Genomic DNA, 18,285 nt, shown 5'->3' with positions numbered 1-18,285 from the left:
TAAAACTAAAGAAAAAGAAGTATTTGCCTCAAATTACAATAACTTCTCTCATTTTAATGTAAACACGTCAAACTTGGTCGTTGTTTTTATTAGAAAAAGCAAGGAACGAGCATTTTTATGTGTTGTAAATATGGATAAAACTGAATGGCTTGAAAATAATTACCAAGTTAAGATAGATCAGAACATTATTCAATCTTTTGGTAGGGAATTGAAGCAAGAGTTTAATTCTCAATGTGAGGAATATGGAGGATGGGATGGTAGCTACACAAGCCCTAAGAAAGGGCAAATCCAGTATTCAATACAAGATTCTGCAGAAAATAATGTATCCTATATGTTGAATGTGCCTAAATATTCTGTAACTATATATAGATTCTGTAATTTATAATGGTTTTTATTATTCAATAATTATTGGTAATCAAGTATATAATCTAATATTGATATAAATAATTATTCAAGCTAATTCTGTAAATAAGAGTGAAAACGAGTAAAAAGTTATTCACTAAAATGATTGAATAGATTTATCTCTAAGAAGTACAGATTTGTCGAATTTAATCAAAATGGTTGTACTATAGTTATTTGGGGTATCTTCAGTGGTATGAGCTGTCACATTTGCAGGAAATTCCGAACTATCTAGAATACCTGATACAATTCCTGCAGCATATGCACCACAATTAATATGTTCAAGATCCTAAATATTGGTTAATTAATCATTTTGTTAAAATTATTATTATTGTAATAATATTCAAACACTACCTACCCTTGGGACAGAGATGAATTTGTTTAAAAGAAGATTTTTATCATTGATCATATCTGAGAAAAAGAAATTTAAATATTCTTGGTTTTCTGAGATTTAAATCGTAATTTTTCAACTTACATTCATCATCAGATTCCTGACCTTTAAGTAAATCCCCAGTATGTCCAAATAAATACTTCCAACACTTTTGAGATATAAAAGAAAGAATTTGAAGTATTCTAGTTTCTCTTTTTTGATGAGCTTTATCTCTAATTGAAATTAGCTCAACTATTTTAAATCCAACAGAAATTCCCATTTCATGAAGTCTTTAATTTGAAAAGAGTTAATAAGTAACAATTTGCAATCCATCAAAGGTAATAAAGTCAATATTTTATCAACTTACTTATCTTCAAGCCTAATTCCTGGTTTCAGGCAAGATAGGGAATATTGAACCATTTCAGAAAATAAAAATGCAAAGGAACTTAAATTAATCTAATATTTAAATATTTAAAATTTGAATTTTATGTAAATAGAATAATAATAACGTTGAAATCAAATAAATAAAGGAATTGGTAATGTATATAACATTTATAAATACATTTCTCCAACTTTCCTACTCATTTTCAAAACTTACTTCAGGAGAACATTTCATAATATTTCTTTCCAATGGTTGAGAGGCTCCCTTTTTATTTTGCCTATCAATTTTCAGCATTTTCAAATTTTTACTTCGGGCGAATTATCGAAATATATTAATATTTATTTATTTCCAGATCCACCATTTATTGGTGGCTTAAGTTAGAGTTATAAAAGAAAAAAAAAAAAAAGCTGTTGACTGTTTCTCTATTAAAACTCAAATCTTCCAAGTTTCCATGATCCTAAATAAAAAAAAAAAAAAGTTTTCTTGTTAATCTTCACACCGTTAAATAATATACCGGCATATATAATTCCTTTCAAAAAAAAAAAGGTACCGGGTACCTTTTTATATATATTTTTAAAAAAAATTTTTAATATTAGATTTCTGGGGGGGAAAGAGGAAGAAATTAAGTCTTGTTTTGGTTAAGTATTTTTGCAATTTTTCTTAGTTCCCCTTTAATTCTTTTTTTTATTTCAAAGTAAGTCACAAAGAGTTGGAATGATTATTCTGTGGGGTCGTTTTTTCCTATGCTTAAATAAATCCAAACATGAGAATTATAGGAGTATAACAAGCAAATATAAATAAAAGAATATTCTTTTTGGTTATTGTATATTGTGTATTTCTATTATCTCCAGAAGATTTGTTTATTTGAACTTCCCATTTATTTTTCTTGTTATTGGTTGAAATGAAAGGAATAAAGTCACTAATTTGATTTTTGCTATGATTGCTTCCATAATCATTTTCAAATCCATAATAGTATAAGTCTTCATATTCATCAAAATCTCCATCTTCATTTTGGTGATTATTCCAATTTTCTTTTCTTTCGTTTGTTCCTAATTTTGATTCAGAGTTGTAATCTTTATTAAAACTCTGAGATGTTACATTTTCAGCACTTTTTTCATTAGGAATCACAACTTTCTCCATCTTGAATTCAGGAAATGATTCACCTGTAAAATCTGGTTGATATTTATCTAAAAGCAAAGGTTCTTTGTATATTTTACTTTCGTTGCTTGACTTTATAAGATGGCTGAAAATAACATCCTTATTTTCAACATCAACTCCCTTTCTATCAGCAATAATTGATGTATTTTCATATTTAATAGTTGAGTAGTCCTCATCATTTTCATCTTGAGTAATTATCTCTACCTTACCAAGATACTCAAAGTTTGAATTCTCGTCAATTAATACATCCTCGATAGTATTGTTTTTTGGTATTTCTTCCTCATTAATCATTTTTGCTGCAAATTCTCTCTTAGACTCTTTGTTTAATAGTTTTACCATTGTCATATTTGAAAAGTTTCCTGCTTGAGGAAAATGGACTCTAATATACTTTGCTACGATATTCTCAGATTTCTCGTCATTTTCTCCTGTATCTTTTGGAATATACGGAAGATAGTTCATTGGAATTTTGAATAAATGTTTTAGTTCATTATTTTTACTTTTATCATTAGTGTCTTTTCTGTGAAATAAGTTGTTATTTCTATTATTATTTTGATTTTTATGATTATTTAAATGTTTTCTAATGTTATTAATTGCATTGTTTTCATCGTCTCCGTTCAAATTCTTTGGTTTCTTAAAGTTATTAATACCATTTGATTTACATTTACTTTTAATATTTGCTAAAGTACATTTGATAAGTGAAAACTGACAAGCAATTCTGAATGGTGAATTATCTGAAAACCTCATAGGTTTAAAACTGAAGCTCAAAATTCCTGGATTTATTTGATTCACCTTGAATCCAACCTGTTTCATTGGACATCCATTCTCTAAAATAGTCAATGGAACGCATTGAGGATTTTTATAACCATATATTAAGTTATCCTCACATTTAGATTTCCAAATTTGACATTTTTCTGGCCAACTTGTTAAACATTGATCTGATTGACTTTGAGTGTTAGTATTATTAGTATCAGTTCCATTTTGAGATAATAAATATCTCATATTATTGTATTGTTGAATAGATTGTTGTTTCTTAATAATTTGTTCTTGCTCTTCAATCTGTTGTTGTTGTTGATTATAAAGCATATTAGAAACAGCATTCTGACTAATTGCAGGTATCTGAGTAATTAACTCGACATCTGAATTTGGTCTTTGAGCAACTTGGGAAATAAGCTCACCAAGTCCATTCACTGCAGGATTTGGATCATTCCCAACTGCTTCTACCCAAGCTAAAGCTTGAGCAACTCCAGAAGAAAGTTGATCTCCTTCAACTTTGCGACTCATTGCAGCTTGTACTGCTTGTACTGAGTATTCCCAAGTACCAGATCCATGTATACTTTTATCTCTTTTATTCAGCTTACATTCACATAATGCATTATTCATCTCTTTAGAAGGCATTTTTAGAGTGTTTTGAAAAATAAGATGCTCACTTGTTTCAATTATAACCATTCCACAGCTTCCTGAAGGTTTTGGATTATTACTATAAGAATTTGATGAAAATGAGGATTGGCTTTTAAAATCATCAAGCGAATTATATCCTGATGAAGAGATATCCTGGTTATCATATAATGATGTGGTTGCACAGAACATATCTGTTTTTGAGACATAAATAGCTTCGCATGAAGGATCTTCAACTCTAAGAAAACTTGGTGGTTTTTTTCTCCATCCTTTAGCAGATTTCTGTGGGACACAACATTGCATACCTTGTAGGGTACATACTACATGTGGAGATCCAACTCCAGGAGGGGGTAATATACTTTGCTTTTCAAAAGCTCCACTTGGTCTTAAAGCACCTTTTTGATCCAGAAATCCTGAATTATATAAGGAAATACTTGTTTGAAGTATATCGTTGAGAGGAAATCTAGATAAGAATCCACTCATACTTTTAACTGCTACAGTAGAGGTGGAAAGTATCCCCGGCCAATCCGAGTTTAAATTGTTATTAACTTGAGCAGAAGAACTTTTTTGACTATTTTCATTTGCATTACTAATACCTTGTATTAGTCTTTCTTCCATAGCCTGAGCATAAGCAATACTAGCAGAAACTGGGCATCCCAGAGCTCCAGATTGGAAGTTTGGTAAGGCTACCGATCCTTGTTTATCAGGCATTAATATACATGTCCCAATAATGCTTCCAGGGCCTTTAAGGAATGCTCCATATGAATAGTATCTACAGTCTGGAGTATTACTACAAGATAATATACATTGTTCAATATTATCTACGGGTATAGCCATTTCTAAGGGACTGTAGAACCTGGTTTCCTCTTCATAACAAAGATTTCTTGACATATTTTCCTCTGAATTAAATGTATTGCCGTAGTTGTGATTCTTTTCTTCATTTCCATCAATATAGTATTGTCGGTACCCATCGTCATTTTCATATTCGTGATCAACAGTATCATGGTTTCCATATCTATCATAGTACTCTTTATAATGTTCATTACTGGAGTGAACTAATCTGGAGACTTCAGTTACTTCTTTTGGATCTAGAACAACTCCTATTATTTCTGGACTATAGTTAGATTCCTTATAGTGCCCATGTTCTTCTTCTTGGTTTTCTGTAAAAGGATTAGAGGCTCCGGGAGTTTTGGAAGGACTGGTGGTGGTGGTAGTAGTGATATTGGAAGGAGGGTTTGTTGCGATGCTGGAGGAAGATGTTACGATGCTGGAAGGAGGGTTTGCCGTGATGTTAGAGGGAAGAGTTGTTACGATGTTAGGGGTAGAAGTATTGAGACTAATAGAAAGAGTGGATGTACTGGAACTACTTATGTTTGTATAATTTGATATTTGAGGAATTTCTGTGGTTATATTGGTTAGAGTAGAAGCATTGGAAGTTGTAGTTCTAACTGGACTGGTGGTTGTAGTAGTTGTCGTAGTGGAAGAGGATGGGAAAGTAGAGGAATCAGAAGGCGAAGAAAATGGACCACCAGCTGGAAATTCTCCCTTGAAAACGGTGCCACCATCTAAACCTGACTTTATAAGACTTTTTTCAATGCTCTCAATCCTGGCCATTATTGCATCTAAATCATTGTCTCTATTTCCACTCATTAGACTCGAATTCATGATCCTTTCATGAGATACTGGTCCTAAGGAACCATTTGTATTGTTCCCAGATCCCATACCAAACATCAAAACAGAATCTGAAGGGCCTGTCTCGTTCCTAGAGCTTTGTTTCTGGAATTGTTGTTGTTGCTGTTGAGGCTTGAATGTAATCGGACTCGAGTTTGCAAAAAGCTGCTCCAAAAAATTCCTTGATGGAAGTTTTTTAGGGGCACTGTACAGGATAGCAAGTTGGTCAAATGAGCTCGTTTTATCCTTTGTAATACCTTGAATAATATTCAAAGCACCAATTGATTGAGCTAAAGCAATACCGGTACCAGAAAATAATCGTCTTTGTTGATTTATTCCAATTGATTCAACATCCTCACCATTAGCATAGATTGCATTATTTAACTGAGGAACATTGGAAAAATTCGAAGGCATTCCATTTTTGTTGTTAATTGAACCCACACAAAAAGCGTACATTCCTGTCAAATCATCGCAAGGAAAGTCTAAGCTTCCATCCAACTCCTGTTTACCATTATTTCCTGTTGGTAAGGCAAATAATATTCCATTCTCCCTTGAAGTTCTTCTCATGATGTGCCTCAAAATTCTTGGAGCTGCTCGATTTTCTTCAATTGTCTTTGTATCAAATTTTAAAGGCAAAATAATATTTCTTGCTTTAGAAGTAATTGCAGAATCTATTGCTGAAGCTATCTCACTCAATGGAGCACCTTTTCTTGCACTGTTCCAAACTTTATACCCAATACATTCAACATTCGCTTCTCCTGAAAGCACCATGGGACACGCAACTCCTTCAGGAAATCTATCACAATCACATCCTGTCACATAAGCCATTGCAGTATCTTGACCTTGGTTCGTGTCAATATTACTCAGCAATTTGGCATACATTTCATATTCTTTATTTGATTGATCACTTAAATTCTGGTCTTTCATGTTTTCATCAATCACCATTTTGTTTCCTCTTGTTGAAGAGTCAATCTCAAATAATCTTCTTTTTGGCGGAGAACTTCTAAAGAAATCATTATTCTGATTACCATAACTTGAACTAGAATCTATATTATTCATCTGAAGAATTGTATCAAATCCAGTACCAATAAATGCATTTATTAAGTTAATTTTGTCTCTTTGGGATTGAGTCATATTCTTTTGTACATGTTCTGGAAGTTTATTGATAAATCCTTCCGGATGAAAAGAAGTGATATCATTATCATCATCAAAAACACTACCATTCATTTTGACAAATGTTGTTCCAGCTGAATTTCCATGGAATGGATTGTTAGAAAACTTTGAAAGCTGTGAAAATGGAGAATTAAAGTGATTACCATTTGAATTAACAATTGAGGGGGTATTTTGGTTCATATTACTTGCAAATTTATTAATTTCTGTTTGATTATTTTGGTTATTAATAAATGATGGTTGCTTTATCCCACCCTCATTTTGCTTCGATATAGTCTTTCTCATCCATTCTGAAGTTGATGGGGAGTTAATGGTTGGTACTTTTAAATCAGGATTACTCTTTCCATTAGATGTCACTTGATTTGGATTAATAGTTTTAATGCCATTTTTTGCATAATATGATGGGGGGGAGGCGGAAGAAGAAGTTGATTGATAAGCTGAGCTCTGTTTTCCCCATGTATCTATTGATTCAAAAATATTTGGAGCTAAGCCAGAACCAGATTGAGAATGAACTCCTGCTTTATTAGAATTACTGTTTGAGTTACCTTGGGAAACACTATTAAATCCAATAATAGAATTATCAATTGTATTGATAGCATTATTATTTGAACTTGGATGAAAACTTCCTCCTTTAAAGTGATCACTTTGAATATTGAGTTGGCTTTGGTCATTTTCATATCCACCAATTACATTATTGTTACCCTGTGGTATGGGTTTATAACTCCAGTTAGAGATTGATGGGGAATTATAATAGTTATTATTTGCATTTGTTTCAAGATAATTTATATGGTTTTTGTAATTATATTCTGGAAACTTTTGCTCATTTTTGACTGCAGGGTTCCCAAAAGGAGGTGGAAGCTTTGCAGCGGAATCACTCATTCCTTTGAAGATTACTGTTGCTATATTCATTGCAAGATCATTGTCCAAGCTGATATCTTCTCTAGACATATCTACAGGAACGATAGGAGATGTTTGATTTTTGAACTTTTGAGATAGCTCTGTAATGTTTTTTCCTTTGAGATTCATCCCAAGAAGGTATAGTGGAGATATTGTTAATTTAGAATTACCATCTGTTGGTTCCATTTTTCCAAAAATTGGATCTTCAATTTCTTGGATTGGCGTAGATCTAGACTTTTCTTCCTTATTTGAAAAGCTGGATAAAAAGTTGAGTGCATTCCAAAGAGAAGATTGCCTCCCTCCGGAAAATGATGTTGATGAAACAGTAGGATTATTGAAATTTGATGATGAAGAAGATGGTGAAGAGAACATATTTAGTTTATTAAGTAGATTAGATGCTTCATTGAACTTTTTCAAAAAGTAACCATCCAACTCTTTGTATAGCTTTGCTTCATCTGTTAAATATTCCGTGCCTTGATTGTTATTCGTAACATTTCCTTGAGACTCTTCGGATTTCAAGATTCGATTAAAATTTACAAAATTATTAGGAATACTGCTCCAATCCCACTTATAGCTATTACTATAATTCTCAGTAGATTTATCTTCATTTCCACTTGTAAATACAGATTGTTCACTTAAAAGAGAATCTTTAGTACAGTCGGCTTTGTTTAAAATATCTAACTTTTTGATGAGTTTCAAACCTTCAGCCAAAGGAAATATACTACGTTCTTCATACTCCTTAATACTGGATCTAACATCAATTACAAAAACTCCAAGTTTCTCGTAAAATTCAACATATGAAAATGGCAATTCTGAAGTTTCTGTATACTCGTTTAATCTTTCAAAAAGCAAATCTGCCTCTTTTTCCCTAGTAAAAGTATTTTCTGATAATAATATACATATATACCTTGTAACTTTGGAGCCAACTGAATGATAGCTTTCTCTGTCTTTGGATGGACTATTTTCTTTACTTTCTTGGTAATAGTTACAGTTGTTTCCAAAACAAATATCACCCACTCCCACAATTGGACTTTTCATTTCCTTAAATAGTATTGGTGGGGCGGGGTTCATATATGCTACTGGATCATCTTTTCTTTCCTGAACCTTTTCATCAATTGATGAAACTCCTGGAAAGTTGATGATAAGGTATTCCAGTAGCAATAATAATAGAGTTTTCAATACTAAGTTTTTCAAGTCACTCCCTGTAAACATTTCAAACAATTAATTGAATTTTCTTTTTCTTTTGCTATATTAATTGCCTTTTTAGCTTTTGTTTCCTTTATATTAAGTTTTTTCTCTCGTATTTTGACTTTTCTATCTTATTTCAATCCTATTATTGTTCATGTATACTATCTTCAATTTAACTTATAATTACGTTATTAAATATCTTTAAATCTCAAATATATTTAACTTTATTCTTTAGTTTTAACTTTTTTTGTTAATCATATTCTTTTTATATTCTTTCTTTTTATTCTTTCCTTACATTTACTATCTTTATTTTGTTTTTATTATGATTATAATACAACTCTCGAATTAATGTAAAATTTAATACTTTTCTTTCGCATGTAACTGCTTCTATTTATGATGTCATGCCCACTATTTTTTTTGAAAAATTTGATATACACGTGTCATACACATTTTTTCATAAACCGGTATTTACATGCATTATTGTGGACAACTTACATGCAATTGATGAATTTGGGCGGGAATAAAAATATAATTTTTTAAAAAATAAAATCATTAATATATTTTTGCCTTTTGTTTCTGAATAAATTTTAATTTGAGCAAAGATTTGAGATGATATCAGAGAGAAAAATAGGTATGTGAATTGCAATGGTTAATAATACTGTTGGAGTGTTTACAATTAAAATTAATTTTTCTTTATTTTGATCATAATAATTTAAAAACAACATTTAGGTTTTATTGGGTGTGGAAATATTGCAAATGCAATTATATCAGGGTTTTTATTGTCTGAAAAAATAAAATCCGATCAAATTTTTTTATTTGATTCTAATAAAAATTCTCTAGAATCACTTAAGAGAGAATTCTCTGGAATTAATATATCAGAAAATCTTCAAAGTTTAGTTGGTAATTCCGAATTAATATTTATATGCGTAAAGCCACATATTTTGAGCCAAATTCTAAGTGAAATAAATAATTTGAATATAGAAAGTGATCTAAAGTCAGGCGAGAAAGTATTAATTTCAGTTTGTGCAGGAAAAACTATTAGTGATATATTAAAGGAATTTCAGTCAAATGAAATACACTGCATAAGAGTAATGCCAAATTTAACCTTATCAATTTGTCAGGGATCATGGCTTTATTATGAAAATCCTGTTGCACACTTTACTAAGTATAAACAAAATAACTCAAATGAAATCATTGAAATCTTGAGTTCATGTGGTACAGTTTATAAAATTAATGAAGATATCTTCTCGCATTGTACTAGTATTAGTGGATGCGGGCCTGGATACTTTTCTAATATTGCTCATCATTTCATACAATCTGGAATCAAAATTGGGATTCCTGAGGACCTTGCAAGAAAGCTTGTCATAGAAACGATGTATGGCACTTCCAAGTTGCTTTTTGAGTCTTCCATTGATCCGCAAGTTTTTCAATCTAAAGTCTCTACTCCCGGAGGTTCTACTCAAGCAGGAATTGATATACTTGAGGATCGATTAATTGGGAAAATTTTTCAAGATTGTCTTTACTCATCATTAGATAGATGCAATCAACTTAGCAAGAATTAATTCTAGTAGCAATTTGTTAATTCCTTATTTTTACATGAATTACCTTATTTTAAACACCACCGTATACATTAGGGTTGTTAGTCTAGTGGTATGATTCATGTTTCGGGTACATGAGGTCCCGGGTTCGATTCCCGGATAACCCCTCTTTAATATTTCCGAGGGGCCTGCGGTTTTTTCTTCGTTAAATCAAAATTATTAAATCACAAAAAAAGAATCTTAATATTCATGTTTTTTTTTCATGTTTAATGAATTTTAGATCCATATTCCTGAGAAACTCCTCTTTTGCACTATAATAATACCAGTAATACAAGCATCGAAAACGAATCAATTTGTAAACCATATACTCTGAACTTCTTAGTTCACCCTTCAGAGAGCACGAAAAAAAGCTGAGTAATCAGACATAAATGCCTAATATATGAAACTATATAACATACTCGAAATTAATAAAATTCAGATTAAAATTATAGAATAATTTCTAATCTACTTCAATTGTATACCTAAATTATCCGTGCTGTTTGTATTCAGTTGCAAATAACATGAACCAAGATCCAAACAACTCTCGTATAAGTGATATTGATTCAAAGAATTAAAGGAAAGTTAGAAGAAACGACAGTCCGATAAAACCAAAATGTTAGTATCCACTTCATATCACTATGCAGTAATTCAAAAGAAAATTGTTACACAGGAATATAATCATGTTCCTAGATTTCTTTCCAATTCCAATATCTCTTGGCAAAAAGAATCACATTAATATACTAATAAAGGCTATAAAATGGCCACAAACCAGAATCTTATGATTGTGGATTGCATTTTCTGCGTCCAGCAACAACACTGACAAATCTTCTGTTATATTGTTGTCTCTTCTTGGCTCTTCCAGTCAAAGCCTTCTTCTTCTCCTGTTTCTCGACACGTGGAGTTTGATTCTTTACTTTACCTGCACGAGCTAATGAACCGTGTGCTTTAGCCATATTTCAGAATTTATCAAAATAAGATTTATCGACTAATGAAATAAACTTTAATAATTGGAAGAAATTCAACCCTTCTGGCAAGGACTATTATAAACTTTATTATTATTGATTTACAAATATACGTATTAATATTAGCTTTTATTTACTATTTAAATTAATATTTAAACCTTCTAGTCAATTATTTTTAAATATTTTTTATACTATTATTGACAAAATTAATTCTTTTTAATACCTATACTTAAAGGCGTCTCAAAAACGAGACATGGCGCTCAAATAATATGGCGCCACATGTGTATTTTTTTGCATGTAATTCAAGAAAGCAATAAAAATTAAATATTTATTTAAAAAAGGATGGATATCCAATATTTGCTCTAACGGAATCAGTAAAATAAATGTTAAATAGCTGATCTGAGTAATTCATTTGTATGAAAGCTCACAACTCAGTATAATTACAAATACAATAATTTTTTTTTTTAAATCATTTTTAATTTTTGATTTGACAGATTCAAGAATGCAGTAAAATGAATTTGGCGGTAACATCCCAAATGAGAACAAAAGCAACATCTTAGACAATTTTTGAAGGAGATATTGTAATTTCTTTGATTAAATGGGTGCAAATGAGGTAGAGGAACTTATATTAGCGTTAGGAAAGGAAATGGGGAGGAAAGATCAGGAGATGAAGATATTTGTTGATACAATTGTGAATAAGAACTGGTATGACAAAATAGAACTATTAAAGGATGTTACGAATGAGCAATGGGAAACTATGAATATTCCCTTAAGGCTGGTTGATATGATTAGAAAACGAATATTTTCACAAGTAAACGAGCCTAAAGCTGAAGAAGACTCGAAAGAAGAAGTAAAGGAAATATTAAAAGAAGATGATACTTGGGAATTCGAGTACTTGACGCCAGAAAATCTCGAAATGACTCCATCACTATATAATTCTGTCGAATCATTAGGCAGAATCTGTAAGGAAAAGTTAAAGGCAGTAACTGATATATTGTTTAAGATCATTGATTCAATTATTAAAGAGCCTAGAAAAGGAAAAATTAGAAGAATTAAAATGAAAAATCCTAAATTTGCATCCACTGTTGGAAGCTTTTCAGAAGCATTGAATGTGCTAAAGTCTGTGGGGTTTGTTATTGTGAAGCTTAAACCAAGCCAAATACACAGGATTCCTGTAGATATTACTAAGTACAAAGAACAAGAAGAAGAAGAAAAAGAAGAGGAATATCTCGAGCTTCCTATTGCTTATATATCTCGTTTAACAGATTGTCATCATCTATTGGCTATCTTTTGTGAGAAAAACAGGATTGAGTACCCAAAGCTTGTTTCTTGTGATTTAACTTCAATTGATACCTCAGGTGAAGGCTCAGTTAAGATTTCTCACTTTAACCCATATGTTTCAAATATATCTTCAACCTCAGTTAGTACAAATAATGATGTTTCAAGGAAGCTAATGAAATCTGCTATTGAAGAAAGGCGAAAAATGGAATCTGAGATCAAGAAAAGGGAAAGAGATATGGAAAATGGGACTATAGATGAACAAAATCTCCAGGATAGTGGAAATATCACTTGCACTAAGCCCTTTGTTATTCATTCTTCGAATATACAAAAGTTTGATAACTTGGTTAAAGCAATCAATGATATGGAATCTCCGGAAGATTTTGATGAAGATGATAATTCTCATTTTGAACAATCTGAAATTCAGAGAATTAAAGATTCAATACTTGGAAAGGCTCCTACGTTCAAAAGCAGAACTAATGAATATCTTAAGTCACTACTGAAGAGGAAAGTTCATTCCCATTCATCAATTAGAGTTGTTTTTCCAGATAAATATATTCTTCAACTCCAATTTAGACCTAACCACACAACTTATGATCTAATTCAATCTGTTAAGGATTGCATAAATCCAAATATATCCTCCATGAATTGGTATGTTTATCAATCTCCTCCAATCTTAAAAGTCATCCCAGACAAAAAACTTACTTTACTAAAAGCTGGATTTGTTCCTAATGCTCAACTTTACTTTAAGCTAGAACTTCCTCCTAATCATACCTTAAAGGGGAACTATATTAAAGCTCAGCTATTAAATGAAGACATTTAGAGTCTAGTTATATGCTCAATTTAAAAGAAAGAAGGGAATACAAATTAACTATGATTATTATTAATATTAGAGATAATTAAAAGGAAGATACTCTAGAATCAAAAGCATATTTTCTGGAGTGATACTAGATTTCAGAACTATTTTTTCCTTAGTAATAACCACAGTAATTTAAGATATCATGGGATTTAATTTCTATTTCATCGTAATTAGAGCAAATAAAAGTTTGTTCTTTATTTTTTGTTTTAATTTGTATTTTAAATAAACATTAAGGGAAAAAACAACACTTAACATCATTTCTCTTTCGTTTATATTTAAAATATGGTAGCTTTAAATAAATTATAATATCTCTCCTTACTTAATTAGTTTATGAATACACACTTAAGGTAACGGAATTTTAACTCGTCTACTTAAATACTTATATTAACTTGAATTGTTTAACTCTTGTAATTCGGGAGTTGAACTTGGGATTAAATAATGCGATTAAATCCTATTTAGTAAAAAAGACGAGAATTGAGCATTCTCTTCCACTCCAATTGGAAATTTATTCCACATTAATTTAAAAATGGCTCAGAAAGTCAGATATAGCGTGATTGCCATTGCAACTCGTAGTCTTGGATCTATCTCCCGACTTTTTTGGAGTGGTGATACTTGATGATAACTTTGAATTGGACTCAGTTAATGTAGACATCATAACTAAATCACTTCTTGGATGGAGAGTATTTCTAATTAAGAAATTTTCACTAGAAGTTGTACAGTTGGTTTCTTCAGAAGAGTTCACACTGCTTTTGATCTCTAGGAAGCTTGTGGAAGAGTGCTTTAAACTACAATCCTGCAAAAATCCATCTGTTGATACTCTTCTTTTTGTAATAATTCTTTCCTCTTCAATAGTTGAAGGCGTGATAATATCATCTTCTTGATCACAAGTATTGTTTGTAGTTGGCCTACTATTATTGGCACTATCAATATTGCTACTTTCAATGTAGTTACTTGAGGTAAGACTACTTGAGCTTGCAATTCCACTCAACTCTCTGTTACCAAAGAATGAGCTAAGTCTTCCCACAGAATTGGATGATAAAACTGGGGGGGCTTGCGTTGAGGGAGTATCAGGAAGAGTGAAATGATTGCCTGTATATTTATTATGACTTCTTGGTGAGTTCTTTGACTTGCTAGACATTCTTTTATAGTTCTCACTTCCATTGGTTGCTACTTCATAGTAATTACCTTTTGGAGTAGTTTTGTTAATTACGATTGGAGTTTTAATATGCGAGTTACTTTTTGACCCAACAACTGAAAAACTATTATTAGACTTTGCGATAGATAATCCGATAAGATGATTGGAAATCTTTTCTTGAAGGTTGTTAACACTTTCTGCCAATTTTGCGATATTTTTCACACATTGATTCACTAATTCCTCTTGCCTCATTTTGCTAGATGAACTGTCTTTTTGACTCATCTTTATTGTTTGTATCTGTATTCTTAGCTGCTCTGCTTGGGTTGCCAATTGAGTGATTACATTGTGATCATGCCTTCTTTCTTCAGTAATCTGTTTAAATTGATCTTTAAGCTCCCCAAAGTTTTCCTTAAGCTCATTTGTAGCTTGTATAGTTTTGTTCATCTTTCTTTGAATTTCGTTTTTGAGTTGAGGAATGTCTTCTTGTATTACCGATTGAATTGAGTGAATATCTTCTTTCATTTGTTTAATAATAAAGCTCTGATCATCATATGACTTCTTCATAATTGATAAATTTTCAACATCTCTTTTTAATGATTCAACTTCAGTCTTAGTTTTCTCATTCTTAATCATTCTGTTATTTAAAGAATCAAATTCTATCTGTAAACCTTCCAGTTTTGATATAATACTTGGAATATTAGAGTTTTGAATTGAATTTCTGCTATTAACAGTCTCAGATAATAAATGGAAATCACTTTTTAACTTCCTAATTTCATTCTTCAATTCTCTCTCTTCTTGAGTTCTATATTCTTCCTTATTCTTCAAATCTTCTATTTCAGTATGATACTTTCTTAACTCGCTGATTAAAAGAGTATGTAACTGAAGTTGTTGCTTAAGTTTCTCAAATTGAGATTCTACATTCTCAATTGATAATATGTCTAATTTGCCCTGTTCAATGTCAGAAAACCTTAAATGCAATGTTTGCATTTCATCCTTTATGCGATTAATTTCTTTTAAAACTTCCCCAATAGTTTCCCTTTGGTTACTCCTAGGAATAGCACTGTCAAAAGAAAAGATATGCATCCAGCTATTTCTCACTGCTTCGCTAACTGTAGTCATCTTTAACTATATTAAATTAATTTACTTAATTAATATAATTTATAGATCACCAAGGTTAATTACCCTCAGTTTTATTCGATATTTTCCTTCGTGCAAATATTACTTGTCTTTACCTCCTCAATTTGACATGACCTTTTTTTAACTGATTAATTTTTTAATACCTTCAAATTCAGACCTTTCCCCTCATCAACAGATTATTATTTAAAGATCTATACAAATTCATATTAAGACTGCGTGTTACTAGTGTGCTAAGGGCTCGCACGTCTTGTCTCCACAAAGGGTCGCCATATATTAATATAAATATATAATAATACAAAGATATAATTGGGTTAATTAAATTTGTATAGTAGGTAAATAAAATAAGCTTTTTTTTTTTTTCTTGAGCAATTTAGATTTGTCTGATGTTGAATTTATAGCAATTGAGATTATATTTACTCCATGGAGCACATTTTGCATTGATTCAAGTTTGTTAGGTGAATGTGGGGACTTGACTTGAATTTTTATTTGTAAATATTCACTTATTCCACAGTTTCCAATAGTTGCCTTGCTCCAAAGTATTTCTATATTGCCAATTTTCTTATATTGTGAGAGGCTAGCTTATTACAGATAGGAAAAAATGAAGGAAACTTACATAGAAATAGCTCACCAAATTGGGAAAGGTTGGAATACACTTTCGAAGTATATACAGAGATCCGTTAATGCCATATCTCATTTACTTGCAACTCTTGAGCTGCATTTCTCCGATGATATTATTTGTAATCAAACTTCAGAAGAAACTCTTCAATCGAGCAGATTTAATATAATAAATGATCTTACCACTAGAATCAAAAATTTATCTTCAGAATTACGTAGTTATGTTAGTCAGTTTTTTAAAGAACATTTTTCAAATCTTGAAAAAACGATTAAATGGATTAATGACGAGTACTCAACTTTTAATCACTATAATTCTGATAAAGATTCTAAAATAACAAGTATTAAAAGAGTCCAAGTATTACATAATTCTTTGAAACTTTGTACTTTAATTAAATCGAATTATGACTTTATTTTGAGCTTTACTTGCATAATCGCAAATAATATTGATGAATTTGTTCAGCAGAAGCTAATCGATTCGAACAAGAAATATCCAAACAAATCTTCAACTCCATTTGATAACAAGGTTCTGGATGAAATTCGCAAAATTGAGAACTTTAATTGCTATAACTGCCAAGCTGAATTAGAAATTATCTCTAATTATTTAGAGAAAAATTAAATAGATTCCAAGCTCATTTTTTATAATGATTCAAGCACTCATTCTTAACTTCTCACCATTATTATTTTCATTTATTACGTGTTGTCCACATGAGTGCATGACATTTTACATAGCTACATGCAAAAGTATTGCATATATCTGTGCATGACTTTTTCGACAAAGAGGCGCCAACAGTCTTTTTTAAATATTTGAGAGATAATAGGTAAAAAAAAAAGGTATATAAGAATTAGTGAAGAATAAGTATAATTTATTTAAAATTTCTAAATTATAGCTTGAATATTTACAATATAGACCATTTAGTATTATTTTAAGATTTTTTCTCGCTTTAATATTCCAATGGACTCACAACGTTTTCAAGTTTTTGTACAAGGAGTCAACCAAGTATTTTCCACATGGTAAGTTGAGTTCTGTAATGTTATCCTTGATCAATAGTAACAATTTGAAGGACTATTTTGAACCTTTCAGTGGAAGGAGGATGGTCTGGCAGGTTTGCAAATAAGAAGCGTGAAGAATTAATTCAGGAAGTAATAATGTCTTTTCAATCAGGTAGGTAGAAACGTCTGTTACTCTTTATTACTAGAGATGGGAAAAAATCACTGAAAAATTAACTTTTAATAATTTATAGGAAGGAAGGTAAATTCGAATAATTTGGCAAATTTCTTAATGGAAGCAATGGAAACAAGATTTTCTACTATTGTAGAAGATGACAGTGATTTGGAGGTTGCTGAGTTGATTTGTGAAATGTACGACCAATGTTCGAAAGGTGACTATTCCTTAGTCGAGAAGGTAAGTGATTATTGAGAGTTTTTATTAATAATTTCGAAAAAATTTATTGTTTTAATTAATTTTTCTTTAAATAGATAATGAATATTCAAAAAGCACCATTGGAAAATTGCAAGATGCAATCATATATTGTGGATGATAATGGAATGAATATAAGCGATATTGATACAGAGGAAAGTGGAGAGGAGATTTAAAGTTAGTTATAATTAGGAAAATGGTTAGTTCTCAGGTTAATATTAAAAAGAAAATGCCTTGCCTCTTTTTTTTTTCCCTTAGTGTTAGAGGATTTAGATGGAAATTGCCGTGTGTTCACACAGCGTCTAAATATATAATAATGAAAAAAAGACGAATTTAAAAAAAAAAATTGTTAAAGAGGAGATAAGGAATGGTAAGATCAGAGTTTGTAGTAAACTGGAATTCTATATTAAATGAAGAAAGTAGCAATGAGAGATCCAATAGTGGCAGCTCAAATACGAGCGAAGATGAATTAAATAAAAATGAAAGTAAGCACTCTAGTGATAATGAGAATAACGAAGAAGAAAAATTGGATGGGAATTCTGATAAAAATAATGAAGTAAAAGAAGAAGTAAAACCTGTAATAAAGCGTGAAATAACAATAGTAAATGTAACATTGTTGGAAGTATTTTCAAAGCTGAGTCTTAGAGCAAAAAGAAATTTGTTTGATTTTGTAGA

General features: G+C 30.9%; 7 protein-coding genes and 1 non-coding gene across 8 annotated transcripts; 5 read left to right on the top strand and 3 right to left on the bottom strand.

Moving 5' to 3' along the window:
• The first annotated feature begins 130 nt into the window (after positions 1-130).
• Positions 131-385, top strand: Chro.60429 (1,4-alpha-glucan branching enzyme). Its single annotated transcript, XM_662010.1, has 1 exon — positions 131-385. The coding sequence occupies one exon, from the start codon at positions 131-133 to the stop codon at positions 383-385; it is 255 nt and encodes an 84-aa protein (XP_667102.1).
• A 412-nt stretch (positions 386-797) lies between these two features.
• Chro.60428 (41-2 protein antigen precursor) lies at positions 798-1,049 on the bottom strand. Its single annotated transcript, XM_662009.1, has 1 exon — positions 798-1,049. The coding sequence occupies one exon, from the start codon at positions 1,047-1,049 to the stop codon at positions 798-800; it is 252 nt and encodes an 83-aa protein (XP_667101.1).
• Positions 1,050-1,898: 849 nt separating this feature from the next.
• On the bottom strand, positions 1,899-8,654 carry Chro.60427 (PAN domain protein). Its single annotated transcript, XM_662008.1, has 1 exon — positions 1,899-8,654. The coding sequence occupies one exon, from the start codon at positions 8,652-8,654 to the stop codon at positions 1,899-1,901; it is 6,756 nt and encodes a 2,251-aa protein (XP_667100.1).
• Positions 8,655-9,721: 1,067 nt separating this feature from the next.
• Positions 9,722-10,192, top strand: Chro.60426 (pyrroline-5-carboxylate reductase). Its single annotated transcript, XM_662007.1, has 1 exon — positions 9,722-10,192. The coding sequence occupies one exon, from the start codon at positions 9,722-9,724 to the stop codon at positions 10,190-10,192; it is 471 nt and encodes a 156-aa protein (XP_667099.1).
• Positions 10,193-10,263: 71 nt separating this feature from the next.
• trnP lies at positions 10,264-10,335 on the top strand. The gene has a single exon. It is a non-coding gene; the product is annotated as a tRNA-Pro (tRNA).
• Positions 10,336-11,767: 1,432 nt separating this feature from the next.
• Positions 11,768-13,270, top strand: Chro.60425 (hypothetical protein). Its single annotated transcript, XM_662006.1, has 1 exon — positions 11,768-13,270. One exon carries the CDS (start codon positions 11,768-11,770, stop codon positions 13,268-13,270), a length of 1,503 nt encoding a protein of 500 aa, XP_667098.1.
• Positions 13,271-13,826: 556 nt separating this feature from the next.
• On the bottom strand, positions 13,827-15,560 carry Chro.60424 (hypothetical protein). The annotated part of the gene is made up of 1 exon (XM_662005.1): positions 13,827-15,560. One exon carries the CDS (start codon positions 15,558-15,560, stop codon positions 13,827-13,829), a length of 1,734 nt encoding a protein of 577 aa, XP_667097.1.
• Positions 15,561-16,176: 616 nt separating this feature from the next.
• Positions 16,177-16,809, top strand: Chro.60423 (hypothetical protein). Its single annotated transcript, XM_662004.1, has 1 exon — positions 16,177-16,809. The coding sequence occupies one exon, from the start codon at positions 16,177-16,179 to the stop codon at positions 16,807-16,809; it is 633 nt and encodes a 210-aa protein (XP_667096.1).
• The last annotated feature ends 1,476 nt before the right edge of the window (positions 16,810-18,285 follow it).

The sequence above is a fragment of the Cryptosporidium hominis genome (genome assembly GCF_000006425.1).
Source record: "Cryptosporidium hominis TU502 chromosome 6 CHRO016138, whole genome shotgun sequence".
NCBI lineage: Eukaryota > Apicomplexa > Conoidasida > Eucoccidiorida > Cryptosporidiidae > Cryptosporidium > Cryptosporidium hominis.
This window is presented reverse-complemented; position numbering and strand designations above follow the sequence as displayed.